This window comes from Schistocerca americana, chromosome 10 (genome assembly GCF_021461395.2).
Source record: "Schistocerca americana isolate TAMUIC-IGC-003095 chromosome 10, iqSchAmer2.1, whole genome shotgun sequence".
NCBI classification, from domain to species: Eukaryota; Metazoa; Arthropoda; class Insecta; order Orthoptera; family Acrididae; genus Schistocerca; species Schistocerca americana.
In genome coordinates this window covers 186,534,785-186,556,335 of record NC_060128.1, presented here as the reverse complement: position 1 = coordinate 186,556,335, position 21,551 = coordinate 186,534,785, and the positions used below count along the sequence as shown (strand labels likewise).

The 21,551-nt window shown below is 40.9% G+C and overlaps 1 protein-coding gene across 4 annotated transcripts in view; it reads left to right on the top strand.

The window, feature by feature from the left end:
- LOC124552411 (coronin-2B-like) overlaps window positions 1-21,551 on the top strand; it is a 112,401-nt gene that overhangs the window by 51,535 nt on the left and 39,315 nt on the right. For 3 of the 4 annotated variants that reach the window (XM_047126676.1, XM_047126678.1, XM_047126679.1), the window contains 5 exons: window positions 34-198; window positions 4,955-5,179; window positions 8,478-8,564; window positions 10,407-10,529; window positions 18,245-18,419. In XM_047126676.1, coding sequence (XP_046982632.1) covers window positions 34-198; window positions 4,955-5,179; window positions 8,478-8,564; window positions 10,407-10,529; window positions 18,245-18,419 — 775 coding nt within the window. The remainder of the gene's footprint in view (window positions 1-33; window positions 199-4,954; window positions 5,180-8,477; window positions 8,565-10,406; window positions 10,530-18,244; window positions 18,420-21,551) is intronic. The other variant, XM_047126677.1, reaches the window with a different exon arrangement.

Sequence of the window (21,551 nt, the reverse complement as noted above, 5' to 3'; positions counted from 1 at the left end):
TAACCGGGTGTGGTTGCCCTGTTCGCATTGCAGATGATTGTCTGGGACGTGGGGAGCGGCGATGCGGTAAACGTGATAGACTGCCATCCCGACGTCATCTATTCCATGTCGTTCAACCGTGACGGCTCGCTCATCGCAACGACGTGCAAGGACAAGAAGCTCAGGGTCATCGAGCCACGGAAAGGCATAGTGTTTTCGGTGAGCAGAAGCTGTTGTGAATCATCTGGATGGTGTCTCGAATGGCATTGCATGTTTTGCTTGAAGAACCCTATGCTGATATTGTATAAATGAATAACATTTCTAATGCCCTTGTAATGTAGCCTTTGTATCAAAAGAACAATTCACTCAAGAAAACTGTAAAATTGCAGGGGGATGGGATCTCTGACCACCACTTACTTACCTCCAGAAAGTGGAATTCTAAGTAATACCATTACACACAATTTTTTTGGTAGTATGCCTTATCCTTCTGCAGCTGCTGCATGAATTTGTTAACAATGATATGTTAAACTCTGACAGTGATGATCGTGCAGTATTCCCGTACAGTTCTTGAACTGTAGTACATCACACGAAACAGTTATTTGCTCATTCTACTCAATCAGTAGACAAATAAGAGAATTATGTTCAGATATGTCAAACAAGAGCCTGCTTAAAATGTACACTCAAGCTCAATGTTCTCTTCTCCAGCATTGTTTGTTAGTGTTAAAGAAGCTTTCTGTCTTGCATATTTCTTGGAGTTGCAGTTGGCAGTGAAACGTGTCTGCACTTGTTCTGCGTCACATTGGCTGCCATGCCCCAGTGCTGCCCGTAGCCCAGTGAATACCTCAAACAGAAGTTGCACAAAACAAACAGAGACAAATGTCTACTATACATAAGCGTCACATGAGTTTGCAGAATACCATGTAATATAAATCAATACATACAACTCTGCACATTTACTCATTCATATCAAGGGAGCAGAAATTTTAGAGTTATATGTTAGTATGTGTTTTAGGCTTTTAAGTCTTGAAATTTCTCTGCGTCCTTTCATCCTCGCCGCCGCCGCCGCCCCCCCCCCCCCCCCCCTCCCCGCCCTTAACCAGTAAACCCTCAATTCTTTAAATAATCAAACTCCTATGCATAAAACAGCTTCAGATGTCTGAGTACTTTACAAATGAGTTAATGTGTTACATATTTCATTTTAAGAATGTAAGCAAGGAAAAGTGCAGGAAAAGTCTGAAGTTAACCAACGGCCGTGCTGCAGTGGTAACACCGGTTCCCATCAGATCACCGAAGTTAAGTGCTGTCGGGATGAGCTAGCACTTGGATGGGTGAACATCCGGTCTGCCGAGCGTTGTTGACAAGTGGGGTGCACTCAGCCCTTGTGAGGCAAACTGAGGAGCTACTTGATTGAGAAGTAGCAGCCCCGACCTCGGAAACTGACTGCGGCTGGGAGAGCAGTGTGCTGACCCCACATGCCCCTCCACATCCGCATCTGATGATGCCTATGGGCCGCTGGCTGGTCGGTATCTTTGGGCGTTCATGGCCTGTTCGAGAGGAGTTTCGTTTTTTAAAGGTTTGAAATTATTGGATGAACATAACTGGGTAATTTGTACTCCATTTTAAGCAAAAGCTAGTTTTCCACACATCTCAGTGTTCGATGTTATATCTCTTGACCTATACTTTGTCCACGAATATAATTTTGCAGGTATATTCAGTGGTTTATGTGGATACTGTCTGCAAATTGTGTTATGAGTGGAATTAGTTGTAAAGAAATGATAAATGAAAATGTCATGCCTGATGTTAGATTCACTTCATGAACAACAAAAATGTAATAAGTGACAAACATTTTTCCTTTCATTTTGTGGGAGGTGTCAGTGCAGAAAAGTTTCGTAGAGGTTTGAAATTAAGTGTGAAGTTTATTGGAAATTGTTTAGTGCTCTCTTTCTCAAATAGTGGACCTGAAGTCAGTGTATTTATGTGCCTTGACCTATGCTGCCTCAAAACACACACTTTCAAACTGCAATACCTGCCGTATTGTGTTAAACTTTTAAAATAAGATTACACCCCTTGATGAATAGGTTATAAAAGCACATTAAATTTTTAAATTCGATTAATAGTCATACGAAATATTGAAAACCAAATTTGTTTGTCCACATGCTGAAACTGGTCTGGGTTCCAGGATAGCATTTTAGTAATAGAGCTTCCACTAATTTCTGTGTCTTTCAGTTTGTCTTTACTTTGCTGTCTAACCTTTCATTATCTCTGGACTGAAGCTGGCATGACCGCTCACCAATGCCCTATTTTTGATCACCTATTGTGTTATCTGTTCCTCCTTTCTAACCTTCCCATACTTATCCCTCTGTACTCCCTGAGGAAGAATCATATAATTTGCAAAAACTAGGTATAATTGTGTCTATTTGCAATACTTGAATTGATTAATTTATTATCACATCAAGGTCTCTTAATAACCATATGATGAAAATTAAACATTTTGGCAATCAGTTGCCATCTTCAGAAATGATTGATCCACTGACATCTTGCTCATGAGATACAAAAATTCCAAACAACGAATAAAATATGTCAATGAATCGTGTGTCATGTCATCACAAAATCGCATCGTAAAAATTTAAGCAACAGTGAAAATAATGAGAGTTAAAAAACTTCACAAAAATTAAAAAATAACTTAAAAAAAAGTAATATTAAAAAGGTGTGCATACACCTGAAGATAATAATAAAGTAGATGCAGCAGTCAAGTACAAAAGTGAGCACATACCGTGTCTAAATATACGATAGCAGAGACTGTTACTCTTTACTGAAAGCATTCTGTTTTACATTTGCTGTCTGCACATACGTGTGCACGCTATCAGAACTGGCATGTCCATTGCTATATAATTAGATACATTATGAGATGTTGGCACCTACAGCGCTTGAGAATGGCCTGTGAGGCCAAAACTGGCCAGTCAGGTGAATCTAAATAGAGTAAACACGTGTAAACAATAGCTAAGGTGAAACCATAAGACGGCCTTTAAATATTATTACTTTTTTGGTAGGTCAGGGTATATTAGTGTATCACAGCATGTTCTTAATACATTTTAGTCCAAAATTACTAAAAAGAGGCACAAATTACCTCCATTTCTTGAAGACATGCTGACACTGTGATTAACAGCTTTCTTCAAGCAGATGTTTGTTATTGGAAAGGAAAACGCTACCTAATGTTCTGCAAAATTATAGTTATTTGGTCACAAACCATCTTTTGGATTCTCGGGCCACTTTTGGGTGAGAAATGATTGTCACAAGCACAGATAAATACGATATTATTTGTACAGAAGATACGAAAATGGAGTGTTTGCATAGAAAACATCATATTTTTTATCATCTAGATATAATTACATAACCTGAAAAGGGGGAAGAGAGTTTTTATGCTGAGATACTTTATCAACTGATGAGAAATAAGGTGAATTTACAGTGTGAGCCTGGTATTTATAATAGAAACTTAATTTAATGAAGGGGAAAAAGGAAACTGAGCATGATCTTTTAATACTAAGCAGGCATTCTGTATCATGTGTTTGTTGATTTCCATTAGGGTCATGTTTCTGCTTAAAATACTGAAAGTCAACAAACATATGACACAGAATGTCAGGTTATATATCTAAAAACAAAGATGATGTGACTTACCGAACGAAAGCGCTGGCAGGTCGATAGACACACAAACAAACACAAACATACACACAAAATTCAAGCTTTCGCAACAAACTGTTGCCTCATCAGGAAAGAGGGAAGGAGAGGGAAAGACGAAAGGATGTGGGTTTTAAGGGAGAGGGTAAGGAGTCATTCCAATCCCGGGAGCAGAAAGACTTACCTTAGGGGGAAAAAAGGACGGGTATACACTTGCGCGCGCGCCCACACACACACACATATCCATCCACACATATACAGACACAAGCAGACATCTTTAAAGACAAAGAGTTGAAACTCGCATGTCATACATGCTATTTAACCAGAAAAGTATACACTGTTCTTGACCTGAAAATTTTAAAATAATACTTAATTGCTCAGGCAATGTTGCTGTGCACTTACTTCTGTTAGATTTTTTTTCTTGTTTTCATTGTTTCCTGCTTGCTTAAGCTGGTATAATGGTGTTAAGTATCATTTTAATGTTTTCAAGTTAGCAGTGGTGTACACAGTTCTTGTTAAATAACACTTAAGGCATGTGAAGTTGTTACAATAGATATTTTTCCACTATGAGGGTGGTCCATGATCGAAACCAGCACTGAATAAATACATTGTAAGACAGCACACTGTGTTGTTATGCATTTCTTCGAGCTGGATATATATAACCCAATAACGAAATGAGACATCCTTCTGCTCCATTTTAAATAAAATTTTGGTATCTTATCTCTATTTCATTCACTGCAATGTATGAGCTAAAATCAACCACATGCAAAATTTATGCGATGCCTTTTTACCTCTGCAAAATCTTTACAATTTTGTGCAATGTTTTACTTAATTTGATGCTGAAATTCAGTTTTTTAGTGAGTGAAGGTATAGGACTGTAAGAAATACAAAAATCAACCCTTTTCACCTAGTAGTTTTCAAAAAATTGGATGATAAGTATTTCATGTTGGCCAGAATGCCATCGCCCAGTACAGGCATCAGCATTTGGAGGCCGTTGCAGCCTTAGTGTAGTAGCCTCAGTACGGAATGCAGAGCTTGTCTTTAGCAGCAAAAGGGTTAATATTAAGAAAGAAAAGTTGGATAGGATATATGATACATAAGCACTGAGGAGGTTTTGGGAATGCTGCCTGTGTTGGACTGACCAAAAGCTTTGGCAAAATGACTTATTTCCAACAAAGACATTATTACGTAACTGGAATAGCTATTTAATCAAACTGGAAACAGCAGTTGCATATGCCGTATGTCAAGATGAGGAGCACACTGGACAAAATAATGACTTGTTATTCATCTCTGCGTGCAGGAAGGGGTATGCCACGCAGGTACCAAGGCGTGCAAGGCGGTGTTCCTGGGCAACACGGGCCGCATCCTGACTACGGGCTTCTCCCGCCACTCGGACCGGCAGTATGCCGTGTGGAGCCAGAGTGACCTGTCCCAGCCGCTCTGCATAGAGACCATCGACAGCTCCTCGGGGGTGCTGTTCCCCTACTACGACCACGACACCCGTGTGCTGTTCCTCGCAGGCAAGGTGTGTTGCAAAACGAATTTTATTTTGACCCCCACCTCTGTATAACTACTGCAGCGTACATCCATTTGAACCTGCTTACATATTCATCCCTATGGTTCCCCTCTGCAATTTTTACTCCCCAGACTTCCTTCCACTAACAAATTGACAATTCCTTGATATCTCAGAATGTGTCATGTCAACCAGTCTACATCTACAACTGTACTCTGTGAACCACTGTGAAGTGCAGGGCAAAGGGTACATTATATTATACCAGTTATTAATGTTTCTTCCCGTTCCATTCACAAATGGAACATGAGAAGAATGGTGGTTTAAATGCATCTTTGCATGCTGTAATTAATAATTTTCTCCTCACAATCCCTATGTGAGCAATGCATAGAGGGTTTTAGTATATTCCCAGACTCATCATTTAAAACCGGTTCATGAAACTTTATAAGTAGGCTTTCTAAGGATAGTTTGTGTCTGTCTCAAAGTTCCTGCCACTTCAGTTCCTTTAACATCTCCGCGACAGTCTCACACAAGTCAAACAAATCTGTGACCATTGGTGCTGCTCCCGCTGTATACATTAAATATCACTGTTAGTCCTCTTTGATACGAGTCCCATATACTTCAGCCAATTTTCCAGAATGGGTTGCATGTGTGATGTGTAAGCAGTCTCCTTTGTAGACTGATTGCATTTACCCAGTATTCTATCAATAAACCGAAGTCTGTCGCCTGCTTTACACATGACTGAGCCTATGTGATTATTCCATTTGACATCCCCACAAAGTGTTACCCTAGGTATTTGCATGTGTTCACCCATTACATTTGTGCTTCATTGATATTGTAGTCATAGGAAGTGAAGTGCACAATTTTACATTACTGAACATTTAAAACCAGTTGCCAATCTTTACACCACTTTGACATCTCATCAACATCTGACTGAATATTTGTACAGCTTCTTTCAGACAGTACTGCATCACATACAAAAAGTCTGAGATTACTGTTAATATTGTCTACAAGATCATTAATATAAAACATGAACAGCAATGGTCCCAACACACTTCCCTGGGGCACACCCAAAGTTACTTCCACTTCTAACCCTTCTTTTAGTCGGGATGTGCCATAAATTTTCTTTTTTTACCCAATGAGATTCAGTACCTCCTCATTATCTATGTAATCTACCCACCTAATTCTCATTGTTATTCTGTAGCACCTATTGCATTCCAGCCTGAACTGCTTATAATCCATATTTGACTTCCATAGAAGACTACATTCCAGACAAATACCTTCAGGAAATATTTCCTGATACTTGAATTTGTGTTCAGTGTTGACAAATGGACCTCTTTTTTATTTTATTTTTATTATTTTTTCTCCCCAGGAATGCTTTTCTTGCTACAGTCAGTCTGCATATCTTATGCCCTATACTTCAACCATAGTCAATCAGTTTTCTACTCTGATAGTGAATGTCGTCAACTACTTTTAGTGTTTTATTTCCTAATCTGATTCCCCTCAGCATTACCTGATGAAATTCAACTACTTTGCATTAACTTTGTTTTGTATTTTTTGATGTCCTCCTCATACTCTTTTCAAAAAACTATCCATTCTGTCAACAGCTCTTCCAAGGTATTTTCTCTCTGACAATATTACAATGTTATCAGCAAACATCACAGTTTTTATTTCTTCTCACTGAACTTTAATTTCCTTTACAAATTTTTCCCTGTGTCTGTTCACTGCTTCTTTAACATACATGCTGAATGCTATGAGACATGGACTAAAACACTGTCCCATTCCATTATTAAATACTACCTCTAAAGGGCACCCGTACAGTAGTTTTGGATGGGGACGACAAGACTTGAGGCACGGAGTATTTTTAACATTTTGCAGGATAAATGGCATCTTTCAAATAGCCATTAAAAAGATCTAGTTTCGACCCTGTTAAGTGCCTGCATAATACCAACTTTTCAATCAATTAACCCATTGGTTTATACAGCTGGCTCACAGCCTGCTGCAGGTTTCAAGTCTGTTATTACAGTGCCGGCTGTAAGATGGGCCGTGCAGCTATGCTTTCTTCTTAGTGTTTCTTCTTTTCTGTCAATAGATGGCACAACATGTTATATAACATTGGAAGGCTGAGAAATCTATTTAGCGATGCATAACATACTCAATTTGTCTCGAAATTTTGTGAGTTACAAGCAATCTGTTTTGAGGGTTTTTCGGCAGCTGTGCCATACTATATAAAAAAAAAAATTCTCAGACAAGGAAATCAAAACTGTTGAATAAAAGTGACAGTGATGTGATAAAGGATATAAGAAAATTTTCTCTTACTTGATGGACATTGGGTTTTTCAGTTCATATGTTCTACTAAACAAAGTGACAGGGAAAAAAAAAACCTTGTTTCAATCAGTTTAGAATTCAGCTGGCAGGGAATATATTAGGTCTGCCAGGCCACCCTAGACCTGGACAAGCCAGGTCCACAGGAACGACTAAATGTATTGGCTACTGTCACTGAACACTAGTACTTGTATCACTTGATACAATACAGAATGATAGTCTCATATCAGTGTACAGTTGACTGTAAATTTTGATATATGTTACTGGCTTCTAAACCAACGCTTGCTTCTGGATCTGAAGTAAGATGATGCTGTTCTTGTAGTAGGTGGCAATTACAGAGGGGGGGGGGGGGGGGGCAGAGTGGCGCTGCACTGTGACGTAAGTAATCTTCCAGTTGTTGCGCGCCTATGCTGACGCCTCTCGTTCATTGCTGTGTCGGGCAGCAACAATTCTCACTTGTGATTCTGTTGTGAGGTACCAACTTTGACATGGGGACTTGTTCTTCAGATGACCCCATAGTTCTTCCTTAAGATTTTTTTTTAGTAGCATGTTCAGTCCAGGCTGAGAACAGAAGCAAAATCAGAAAAAATATAGATGTGATCTCTCTCTTATCACTATTATAAAATAGTAATGTTTTTCTTTTGATAATCTATAATTTGACTTAATGTTATCTATGGTTATGGAAATGTGTGAACTCTGACTGTATTTTAAATGTGTGAAATAATGTAAGCTGCTTCAGTTACTTTTTATTGGTATTTATTAACATGATGTGTTTCAGCAGCAAGTTGCCAATGGTGTCAACAAGAATGTAGTAGTAATGAAGATATAAATGTATTAAGCCAGTTGAATATGGGTGAAAACCCAAAATGTGTTGTGGCATAAATAAAATTATATAAAATAGTAGCTGGCTCTATTTCTTAAAGCTACTTAATCTGTAGCCATGGAGACCGTCACTCAGAAATTAATCTAATTTTGGCTTTATTTGCAGGGAGATGGCAACATCAGGTACTATGAGGTGGTTGACCAGGCCCCATGGCTGCATTATTTGAACCAGTTCCTGTCTGGATCTCCCCAGGTGAAGAACTGGAAAAAAATTGACTTTACAAATCCTGCTTTGGCCAAAACTTGTAGATTAATTTTGCACAGTGAACAGTTTCTTGTGTAATAACTGGTTTAAAAATTCACTGGCCATTTTTTTTTTTTAAATCTAATTTGACCTCATTTGCGTGAGAAGCATTCTTTTACGGAATAGTTTATTTTGATAACTCTGTGTACTAGAAAATTTTAGACTACTTTATGTTCTTATTATAACACTCAACACACAATACACAGTCCAGTCTCATTACTGTGACCACCTGGCAAAAGTCTAAATAGCCACCTTTTGTAGTGTGGACAAGTTGAAAGAGTGTCAGTGAGTTTCTGGAAGATACCAAAAGTGACGTGGAGCCAAACCAATGCCAGTGCCGTGGCCAGCTACAGTAGGTTTCTCGGTTGAGGGCCCACGATGCAAACATTCCAGTCGCGATGGTCCCACAGATACTCAATTGGTTTTAAATCCGGGGAGTTTGGTAAGGGTCGACATTATTTTGTGTCGATCCACGGAGTGTAAAATGCGAGTCATGCGAAAAGATCACCTGTTGCCACCCATTGGACGTCCAGTTGTAGTATTGACATGCAAATTCCATCCTTCGTTCCATCCAGTGAACAGCAGTGGCCTTGGGTGCATAAACCAGGTGCCTGCTGTGGAGGTCCATATGCAGCAACATTCACTGAACAGTCACTGAGGAGACAGTATTGGGGGCCCACCTAGTTCATCTGTGCGGTCAGTTGATCAACAGTTGCACCACTGTTTGACCATAAGTATCTTTGCACTCATCATTCACCTCTGCCTCTTATGGCCTGTGCTTCACTGCAGTTGCCTCGGCGCCAGTTTTGCATAGCGCTTTTTTGCACAGCATACTTCAATCGCAGCTACATGCAAACAGTTTACAAACTTGGCCATTTTTGAAAATGCTTGCATCCTTGCCCAGAAAGCCAATGATCGTGCCCTTTTGGATGTCAGATAAATTGCTCCATTTCCGCATTATGGCAACGACTGCACCGTTTTCCACACCACCCATGACACGCTTTATATACCCTCCATTGCTAGTGCTGCCACATGCCATCTGTGAGTGGTTATTGTATGTTGGTGTCAAATGTAGGTGGTGGTCTCACGAATGTGATTGGACCCTGTACATCAAATTACCACTCTCATCCTGATCGAAACAAAGTATGAATATTACATATAAATGAACTGACCTGACACTACTAAACAACTTTCATCCTTTCCTCTAGTCCTTAACAGTGTGCCAGACTGTGTGCCACCAACCAGTGTTATGAAGTGTTGACCAGTTATTGTATAACACTCTCCAATGTTATGACCCCACTAGGTAAGGAGCTTATAGGCAAAAAATTAAACAACACAAGGAAAATTAATGTAAAACTGATTTCTGCTCTTTCTAGTTTTGTTCATCAGCTCTGATGTGGAATGTTCACAGGATGAATCGACACAAGCTTCACTTCTTCCTGCTGTTATGCAAGACATTCTTTATTTTTTCTAATGAATGGAAGCTTATTTCCTTACGAATGATGTAGCAGTAATGATGTCATGATGAGTAAAGGAAAAAAACTGAATATTACTACACTTCAGTATATCGGATCTCTCTGAACTTAAAAGTTTATCATTAAAATAGACATGGAGTCATGAAGTATGTATGTACACTTCTGGCCTTTAATTTCACGCCTTATGAAACACTGTCTTAATATGGCACTAGTACACTGGAGGTAAACGTAGACTGAAGATGGTGATTGAGATTATAATGAGGAACAGTGGCACATACACGTATCTAAGAATTGTTTTTGTTTCGATTTGTTGCAGCGTGGCTTGGGATTTATGCCAAAGAGAGGCTGTGATGTTCACCAGTGTGAGATTTTCCGGTTCTACAAGCTTCATGCAACAAAGGGGATGTGCGAGCCAATTTCTATGATAGTACCTCGCAAGGTAAGGTATGAGAAATTGCTGCTAGCAAAAAATTTCTGCTGTGCTTAGTCAATTAATTGTGTTATTGATGTATATATTTGGTATTTTCTGTTGTAAGAATGACACATTAAGTTGCACATAGGCACAATTAAGACACTTACCCGTAAACCTTCACCAGAAAGAGAGACCGAGCGAGGTGGCGCAGTGGCTAGCACACTGGACTCGCATTCGGGAGGACGACGGTTCAATCCCGCGTCCGGCCATCCTGATTTAGGTTTTCCGTGATTTCCCTAAATCACTCCAGGCAAATGCCGGGATGGTTCCTTTGAAAGGGCACGGCCGACTTCCTTCTCCGTCCTTCCCTAATCCGATGAGACCAATGACCTCGCTGTTTGGTCTCTTCCCCCAAACCAACCAACAACAACCAACCAGAAAAAGAGAAATACACACCATTCATTCACACTAGCAAGCACAGCTCATGCACACGACCACCAAATTCGGAACCTCATACCAGAACGCAGCTGTCGCGTGGAATGGAAACAGAACCTGGAGGTGGTGGGGAAGAGGAAGAGATAGCAGAAAACAGGTGTGGAGAGAGAGGAGTGTTGTCTGGCAGTGTGTACAGTGACTCTACTGCTGACAGGTGCAGTGTCGGGGGGTTGAGAGACAGGGAGAGCGGGAAAATGAAGTGAAAAGGAGAGTAGCAGGGAAAAATGTGCAGATATTTTGGTAGAGGGCAGCACACAAAGAGGGTGGGAGATGAAAATTGGGAAGAACTGAAAGGACAGAGGGAGTGGAAACTGTTGGATGGAGGGTGCGGAGACAGTATGTTATCGTAGGTTGAGGCCGGTATAATTATGCGAGCGGAGAATATATTGTAAGAGTTACTCCCATCTGTGCAGTTCGGAAAAGCTGGTTGTGGAGGGGAGGATCCAGATGGCTTGATTTCCATGCCTGCTTCATTATCTGAGCTGCCTGGATCCTTCCCTCCACCACCAGCTTTTCTGAAATGCACAGATGGGAGTTATTCTTATGACACATTCTCTGCTTCTGTAATTAACCCGGCCCCAACCTACGGTAACATACTGTTCCCACACCCTCCACCCAACAGTTTCCACCACTCTCTTCTATCAGCTCCTCCACATTCTCATATCCCACCGTTTTGTGTGCCACCCTCTGCCAATGCATCTGCCCATCTTTCCCTGCTCCTCTCCTTTTTCATTTCATTTTCCCCATCTCCCTGGCTCACAACCTCCTGATGTTGCACCTGTTGGCAGTCTAGTAAATGCACGCTCTGCCCATCTGTACACTGCCCTTCCCCTTCTCTGCCCCATCCAGACCTTTGCTTCCATTCTGTGCGACAGTGGCATTCTGGTTCGAGCTGCCAGCGTTGGCGATTTTGTGTGTGTGTGTGTGTGTGTGTGTGTGTGTGTGTGTGTGTGTGTGTGTGTGTGTGTGTGATGTGCTTGCTGGAGTGAATGAATGATGTGTGTTTCTCTTTCTTTTTCTGACAAAGGCCGTGGCTGAAAGCTTACATGTAAGTGTCGTAATTGTGCCTGTCCGCAGGTTAAAGTGTCGCCTTACATTGTAACAAGGAAAACAATTTTTGACTATATAATGTAATTGGATAAACAAAAAAAATCTACTCACCAAGCGGCTGCAGAACACATACATTACAGAAGGCTATAATTAGGCAAACTTTCAGAGTCAGTGGCTCCTTCAGGCAGAAGATTTGAAGGGAAAGGAAGAGGGATGAAGGAAAAGGGCTGGAGAGTCTAGGAATGGGGGCAGATGTTGGAAAAGGCATTCAGTAACGTGGATCAGGGGAGACTTACCGGGATTCTAATCCCGTCCGGTTAGTCTCACTTGACCTGCGGTTCTGATAACTTTTCTAAAGTCTGACCTTTTTTTTTAGACCTCTCCAGTCCTTTTCCTTCTTCTCTATTCCTCCCCCTTCAACCCTTCTGCCTGAAGAAGTCACTCACACTGAAAGCTTGCCTAATTATAACTTTCTGTAATGTGTGTGTCCTGCCACCACTTGGTGACTAGATTTTTTATCTATACAGTTATGTTATATTTTCCTTAAATTGGTGATATTCCAATGTGGAGTTCCTATTGTTTGTAGTTTCTGTTGTAATATCCTTGTTGTATAAAGTTGATTCCTCGTTATTGGTAACTATTGGACCAGAGTTATTTTTATGTTGAGCAATGGAGCTATTGTGGAGATGGACAAATTTACTTAGAAACTGTCCTAGTTTCACAAAGCAGCTACTGCAATATGCCTACAGTTTTGCCTTTAAATTTGATTGTTTCTAAGATTTTGAGCTGACTCAAAACCAAGAATATTAATATTAGCAAAACATATATGCGTTATAAAATACTAGAATATTAACCAACAGGTCCCAGATCTACTCCAAACTGTGCCCACAGTTTTGGAAATTTGTGCTTGTTGTGGTGTCAGCATTGCTGCATCTAAATTAATATGAGAACAAATACACATAGGTGACAGAAGTTGTCGGATACATCCTAATACTGTGTCTGACCTAGTTTTACTTGCCATAGTGCAGCATCTCGACATAGCATGGACTCGACAAGGCATTAAAAATCCCTTGCAGAAATGGTAAGCTGTGATGCCTCCATAACTGCAAAAGTGTTGCTGATGCAGAATTTTGTTCACCAACTGACCTCTCAGTTACGTTGCATGAATGTTCGGTGGGATTCATGTCACGCGACCTGGGAGGCCAAATCATTCATGAGAATTGTCTGGAATGTTCTTCAAATCAATCACGAACAATGTTGGCTCGGTTACATAGCGCATTGTTATCCATAAAAATGCCATAGTTGATTAGGAACATTGTTGAAGTCCATGAACGTGGCTACAAATGGTCTTCAGGTAGCCAAACATAACCATTTTCAGTTGATGATCGGTTTGGTTGAACCATAGGATCCAGTCTGTTCCGTGTAAACACAGCCCACACCATTTTGACAACTTGGGTTCATGGCTTTGTGGGATCTGCACCACACTCAAACCCTGCCATTACCTCTTACCAACTGAAATTGGGACTCGTGTGACAAGGACACTGTTTTCCAGTCATCTGGGATCCCACCAATATGGTCAGGCGCCCAGGAGAGGCACAGCAGGTGATATCGTGTGTTAGCAAATGCAGTAGCTGCCATAGCCCATTAATGCCAAATTTTGCCACACTGTCTTAATGGATACATTTGACGTAAGTTCCACATTGATTTCCGTATTATTTCACACAATGTTGCTTGTCTGTTAGCAATGACAACACTACGCAAACGCTGCTGTTCGAAGTTGTTAAGTGAAGGCCGTCTTCCACTGCATTGTCTGTGGTGAGAGGTAGTGCCTGAAATTTTGTGTTGTTATACTCTTGACACTGTGGATCTTCGAATATTGAATTCCTGACGTTTTCCGAAATGGAGCTCCCAATCATCTAGCTCCAACTGCTGTTCCGTGTTCAAAGTCTATTAATACCCATCATGTGGACATAATCTCATCAGAAATCTTTTCATATGAATAACCTAAGTACAAATGACAGCTCTGCCAATGTGCTGCCCTTAAGTACCTTGTGTACGTGACACTACCTCCATTTGTATATGTGCATAACATTATCGTATGACATTTGTCACATTAGGGTTTAAGCTCTGTATGGTGAGACAATTCACAGTTGACCATCTCTGGGCTCAACAATGAGTTATTAGGCTTCTTGTTTGAGAGCACACAAGCCAAGCTGTGAAAGTATAATTTTTATATGAATTTCTTGGCACTGTTTTGTTACTGCAATTCAATAGCAGCTTTCTACAAAAGGTATAGTAAACTATTAGAGCCATCTCAATCTATTGTGCTTAGTGAAGTCCACCTGTCCAATCGTCAAATAATATTGTGATAAAATCCACAATCGCAAGGAGAGTAGTAGTTATGAAGTGAGTGAAAAAGCACACTTGAAACTTCCAATATAATATCCATACTCAATACTTAAAGCAGTATTCTATATATGGTAATTAAGGATAAGTACATTAAGTTTCTTCTGTTTCATTTCATTTTTATTTCTTTCGTGGATCAAATGGGTTCAGTATTTCATAGCATTGGTGTGTGGGAAGGCTGTACTACGTATCCATCAGTAAAATAAAATAAGTATTTCAGTAAGCAAGAGCTTAATATTAGTCGCAGAGTGACATTGTTGTTCTCAAAGATAATGGACATTGCTAAATTTCAAACTGTATGTCTTTTTGGTTTTATGAATAACTACAGATATCCAAGTTAAACTGTGTGCTGTTCACAACAAGCATATTGCGTTTTAAAAATTACAATTTTGATTGAGAAGAGAATGTATGCCACAGATGAGAGATAAGAGTTTTTTACTAAGATTTGAAATTGGCAACTGAATAACAACAGTGGTTGTAATACATTGGTTAAATTTGGTTATAATTTCACTTTGGATTCAGCTGACTTTATGGCTGCTGGGAGCTTAGATCTATGTTCTTACCCGCAGTGTGCCTGCAATCGAAGGTGGTCATTGTGACCTTATCAGAACTAATGTGAGGAACTTCAGGTTTCTTTGATGGGGGAGATGTGGGACATTTCCTCGGGCTTGAAATGATGACACCAAATAAGATCAAGGTGACCTCCTTTGACTGCAGGGATCCTCTTCTTGTTGAGCTCCTCGTGCGTGGAATCACAGTCAATGCGCAGCACTGGGAAGACACTTTGCAGAAACTGCAGGATGCCATAAAGTCAAAATGCCCAGGAATACTTTGGGACACAATCGTCCTTTGGCATGATAACACCTGCCCCCACACTGCCAATTGGACAAAGGCTACAGTTCAACGTTTTGACTGGGAAACGTCATCCATATAGCCTGGATCTTCATTTTGACATCTTTGGCAACCTGAAGAAAGATATGTGTGAATGCCGGTTTCAGTTGGACATGGAATTTCAAAAGTGGGTGCAATTGTGGATTCGGAATTGATTGAGAATGAGGCTGTGGCTACGCTGTGTATCCACAGCATTCTTTCTTCCAGGAGTCCTAATCTTGCATGTTTTGCCGGAGGGCTTCTGTGACGTTTGGAAGGTAGGAGATGTGGTAGTGGTACAAGTAAAGCCGTAAGGATGGGTCATGAGTCGTGCTCGGGTAGCTAAATTGGTAGAGCACTTGCCCATGAAAGGCAAAGGTCCTAAGTTCGAGTCTGGCCAGGAAGTTTCAGAAATTGATTGTCTTGGCTCACAGTGGGATAAAGATCTTAACGTGTGGGTGGTGATTACTTTTGGATTGAACCATTCCATGGTCCCATTGTGGTAGGTGTTCAGTTTTCATTTGAATGCCTTTTATATATATATCAAACAACTCTGTTTGATTGGAGAATTAAGGAACAGAAACTGGATTTTGTCCAGCCAAAGTATTACAGAACAGTAATTAAAACATTCAAACAACGGAAAATCCAGGATGGAATGTAACAATATTATGAGAAGGAAAGTTGGTACCTACTGTATGCCGAGTCGCAGATAGACACAATGAAAAGACTCCCATTCAGGCCTTTGTAAACAATACACACACTCACACAGTACACACACTCACACTCCTGCAAATGCAACTCACACACACAACTGCAGTCTCAGGCAACTGAAACCACACTGTGAGCAGCAGCACCAGTGCATCATGGGAGAACCGAGCGAGGTGGTGCAGTGGTTAGTACACTGGACTCGCATTCGGGAGGACGACGGTTCAATCCCGTCTCCAGCCATCCTGATTTAGGTTTTCCGTGATTTCCCTAAATCGTTTGAGTCAAATACCGGGATGGTTCCTTTGAAAGGGCACGGCCGATTTCCTTCCCCATCCTTCCCTAACCCGAGCTTGCGCTCCGTCTCTAATGACCTCGTTGTCGACGGGACTTTAAAACAGCACTAACCTAACCAGCATCATGGGAGTGGTGACTGGGTGGGGGTGAGGAGGAGGCTGGAGCGGGTAGGGAGGGGAATAGTATGGCGGGGGTGGCAGATAGCGAAATGTTGCAGGTCAGACTGAGGACAGGTGGAATGTGAGGAAGGGAAGTAGCAGAAAAGGAGAGAAATAAAAAGACTGGGTGTGGTGGTGGAATTATGACTGTGTAGTGCTGGAATGCGAACAGAGAAAGGGCTGGATGGGTGAGGACAGTGACTTACCAGAGGTTGAGCCAGGTGGGTTACTGGAACGTGGGATGTGTTGCAGAGAAAGTTCCCACCTGCGCATTTCAGAAAAGCTGGTGTGGGTGGGAAGGATCCATATGGCATAAGCTGTGAACCAGTTATAGAAATGAAGGATACCACGTTTGGCAGCATGTTCAGCAGTAGGGTGGTCCACTTGTTTCTTGACCACAGTTTATCAGTGGCCATCATGCAGACAGACAGCTTGTTGGTTGTCATGCCTATGTAGAATGCAGCACAGTGGTTGCAGCTTAGCTTGTAGACTACATGACTGGTTTCACAGGTAGCCCTGCCTTTGATGGGAGAGGTGATGTTAGTGACCAGACTGGAGTAGGTGGTGGTAGGAGGATGTATCTGATAGGTCTTGCATCTAAGTCTATTACAGAGGTATGAGCCATGAGGTAAGGGATTGTGAGGTGGGGTTGTGTAAGGATGGTCAAGTATATTGTGTTGGTTCGGTGAACAGTGGAATACCACTGAGGGAAGTGTGGGAAGGGTCGTGGGCAGAACATTTTTCATTTCAGGGCATGGCAAGAGGTAATCGAAACCCTGGCGGTGAATGTAATTCAGTTGCTCCAGTCCTGAGTGGTACTGAGTTACGAGGAGAATGCTTCTCTGTGGCTGGACAGTGTTTTGTGTTTTAAGCAAAACTTGTTATTGGAACTGAAATATTTTGACCTTGTGCTTTGACTTAATTATATCAAATGATTCAGAAGGCTTTTTTTAGTGTCAATCTGAAGGTGACAATTTCTCACGCTTTGCGGGATTGGTTTATGGAAGCATCCCTCTCCCCCCTTTGTGTGTGTGTGTGTGTGTGTGTGTGTGTGTGTGTGTGTGTCACCCGTACATTTTATTCTCTACCCTCTCACCTTGAAGAAACTGCTTAAAAAATTACCAATACCACACACTAGCTCTTTTGTTCCATAGTTGCAAAATACCCTTTCCCTGTATTTGAGATTAGATTAGATTAGAGTGGAGTAGAGTAGAGTAGATTAGATTAATTTCAGTTTTCCTTCTACAGACCTGGAAAGAGATGATTCTAGAGATGATTCTTGTGGGTGTGGACAACGCCAGAAAGTGTAATGTAAAAACACAGAATATTTGAACATAACACTCACTATCCTGATAATTTGTCAGGTGATTTTCAAGATATGCGATTACATTACAGTAAATTGAGACTGCTAATATTTACAGAATTAATACACTGTCAGAATGAAACATAGTTACACATTTTTAATAAATTTTTTTACACAAAATACCTGATCGTGACTGTTCTGACCAAGTACTGCCTAAACTGAAATTTAGCAGACATTTTTACTTAAGTTGGTCTAACAGTCCCCGTCAAAATATTCATCTATATAGTAGAAGAAGTTGCGTATCAAAAAGTCTGTCAAACTCTGTTTGAATTGTGCTTTATCTGACACCAACTTTTGAACTGCTGTTTGTAGATATTTAAATAGAGAGAATTTATAATTGCACTAGGATAGAGTATGACGAGAGTGGGGACTGAAGTAATTTTGGCACTATTTTTCAGAGCGACCAGTTCCAGGATGACCTGTACCCGGACACGGCAGCTCCAACACCGGCGCTCTCTGCCCAGGAGTGGCTGAGTTTCAAGAACAGGAACCCGGTGCTGATGTCAATGAAGACAGGTGAAAAGTCAACAAAAGCCGCCGAAGACACAGTGTGCCCTTTCCAGGACTGTAAAGGTAGCTCACAACTGCACACGCACGCTACCACTCGTACTGGAGGTGGCGGAGCGTCGACGGGTGGCTGAGGTGTCTCGTCCTTCACGTCCTGTCGCGGGCTTCTCTCCACTTTTGTGAAGTTGTTTTGTACCCGGTTTTGGTAGGTGGGGGTTGTGTCGAGCAGTTGTCGCATCTCCAAATCCATCTGTGCCCTGTCTGTATTTAATCGGTCTGCTTTCTCCTATAGGCAGTTTATATCAGTTTAAGATCCTGTACTGTTTATTATGTTTTTCATTGGTGTGGAGTGTGATATCTTTGTAGCAGTGAGTGTTAATTAGAAAATTATATCTTTTTCTGTGTGAGGCTTAGATTATTGGAAACATTCAAATGATGTGATAACTGGTACAGTGTGTCATAGAAAATTGTTGGCTGAAACACCATCAAACAGTTTTCAAACATTAAAATTCAGCTTTTTGTTAATATCTGTCATTTAAGTGACATGGACGAGACTACTGCTGTGAATTATTGTTGTCATGATTTTCAGTTCACAGACTGCTTTAATGCTAGTCTATCATGGGCTGTTCTCGCCATGCCTGCATAACTGAGGCAATTTGCAAAGTGTGTCCAGAAATTAATTGTTTAACAATCGAAAAGATAATATATTTCCAAAAAATTTACAGATTCACATATATATGTCGGATACTATTTTTTCGTGTAGTCACCTTTCTTTTCGATACAGTTAGTGCGGCGAGGAGTGCGCTTTCTGATACCTTCCTCAAAAAATCCTCCCAACGCCTCTTAGCCCATTATTTGACACCACTCTGGACCTCGTGGTCGACAGAAAACCTTTTTCCACCCATGAACAAGTTAACAAAAATGACCAATGTTTGAAAATATAAAAATTGAATAGATAAAAATTACTCACCAAGTGATGGCATGAGCAACCACACTTGAATGATGGGGAAATGTCCAATCTTTCAAAGCCAGTGACTCCTTTTTCTGGAAGAAGGATTAAAGGAAAAAGAAGAGAGATGAAGGAAAAGGGCTGGTGAAGTTTAGTAAATGGGGAGAGTTCAGAAAAGTTGTCCAGAACCCTGGGTCAGGGGAGACGTACAGGCTGGGACGAGAAGGAAGTACTGATTATTGGGGACTGCATTGAACGAGATTTGAAAACCTCAGAGCTTAAAGGTGGAAGATTGGATAATACACAAGACAGAGGTTACATTGCATACAGTGGATGTGAGGGGCAGGGGAAATAGACAGGTCAGAAAATAAAAGATGTAGAAAATTAAAAGGTAGTGAAGAAAGGAATAGTTGGTGAGCAGAAATACTGAGACCGCACAAATTAACATAAATTAATGCCAGGAGGGCGGTAAGAACTGAGGACAAATAACACCTGTTCCCACATGTGGAATTCTGAGAAGCTGGTGTCAGGAGGGAGAATCCAGATGACGAGGTGAAACAGGTACTTCAGTCAAGACTGTCGTGTTGCAGAGCATGTTCTGCAATAGGATACTGTGTCTGTACCCGTTCGTCCTAACTGATAACTTTGTGGTAGTCACACTAGTAAAGAAGGCTGAACAGTGTTTACGTAACAGCTGGTACATATCGTTATGACTACCACCTAGTTATCAGTTAGGATGAATGGCCATCCTCAGAGGCTGTGTACTGATAGTAAATACTACCCTGGTACAGAACACACTGTACAACATGACAGTCATGACTTTGATACCTGTTTCACCACACATACAATGTGATACCAATTTCTAAGAGCTGTGTAGGTGAGAACTGGCATTACAACTGTGCTTGGTTGTCACCGTCTTCCTCTTCTAGATGTGCGTCAGTTTATGTATTATCAGAATTTCATTTTAGTATCCTACCTATTCCTTTTCTTCACTCCCCTTTTGTTTGTCTAAACTCTGTCTTGCCAATTATCCTATCCTCCAGCTTTAAGCTCTCAGGTTTTCAAATCTCATCCAGTACAGGTACTAACAATCCACATTTTATTCTCATCCTGTTTGGTAAGTCTCCTCTGACCCGGAGTTCTAGGCGACTTTTCTAAACCTTACCAGTCTTTTTTCTTTGTCTCTTGTCTTTCCCCTTCAACCCTTCTGCAAGAAGGAGCCATTGGCTCCAAAAGCTGACATTATACTTGTTTCCTCCCGTACAAAACTTCAAATAGATGAAAAGATGAAAGTGCTGGATCAGATTTGTGAGCAGGGTGCTTGATGATGTCCCAAATACCTGAATCCAAGAGTTGGCTGTGCGGAGGAGTGCATTTTCATGCAACAAGTGCATTTCCTTTGTTGACATTTAGCTTCTTTTGTCCTGTATCGCCCCCTTTTTTTTTTTTTTTTTTTTCTTTTTTTTTTTTTTTTTTTTTTTTTAGGGCTTCACAGTACTGCACAACATTGTCTTCCCATGGGGCAAAAATTCACTGAACAGAATCCCTTTGTGATCTGAAAAGACAGAGCTCATTATTTTTCAGGGCAAAACAGTTTTTTCAATGTTTGCTTGCTTTTGCTGTTTTGCCTCAAGAGTGTAACAGACCATACTAGTTTTGTGGTCAGGCACAATAGTCAAAGAATTATTGATCTTCCAGTTCAAGGGGCTCTTGAGGTTAGTGTGGAGATGCAATTCTGTTGACCCGTATTTTATGTGAGTTGCTTTGATACAACCTCTGACATGGTTTTCAGAAACAGTGTTTCATTAATGATTTCATGCAAAAGAGGTCTGGATTTCTGGAAACACTGCATTCATCTCGTGTCAGAGTCAATCGCTGGTCATCACAAATCGTGTACTTGATCTGGTTCACCATCTCATCAAGACACTATAACAAGAGTTCAGTAGACTGAGACAAATGTATGTACCTTCTACTGCCAACACCTTGTTCTGGTAGGCATTGTTGCCAGCTTTGTCCAAAAAAAATCCCTTTTAGGATTAGATGCTCATAACTCTTACTTTCTGGACATGCCTCGTACATCCTCTTCAACCTTTTCATCATAATCAAACTCTGGTTTTCCTTCACAATTTTTTCAAGGCAGAAAAAAATTAGAAGTTTGGATGGAAGAAAGGGAAAGACAATATGAGGAAACGAGGAAAAGGTGGAGTACTAAAAACACCCCCCCCCCCCCCCCCCCCCCCCCCCCACAC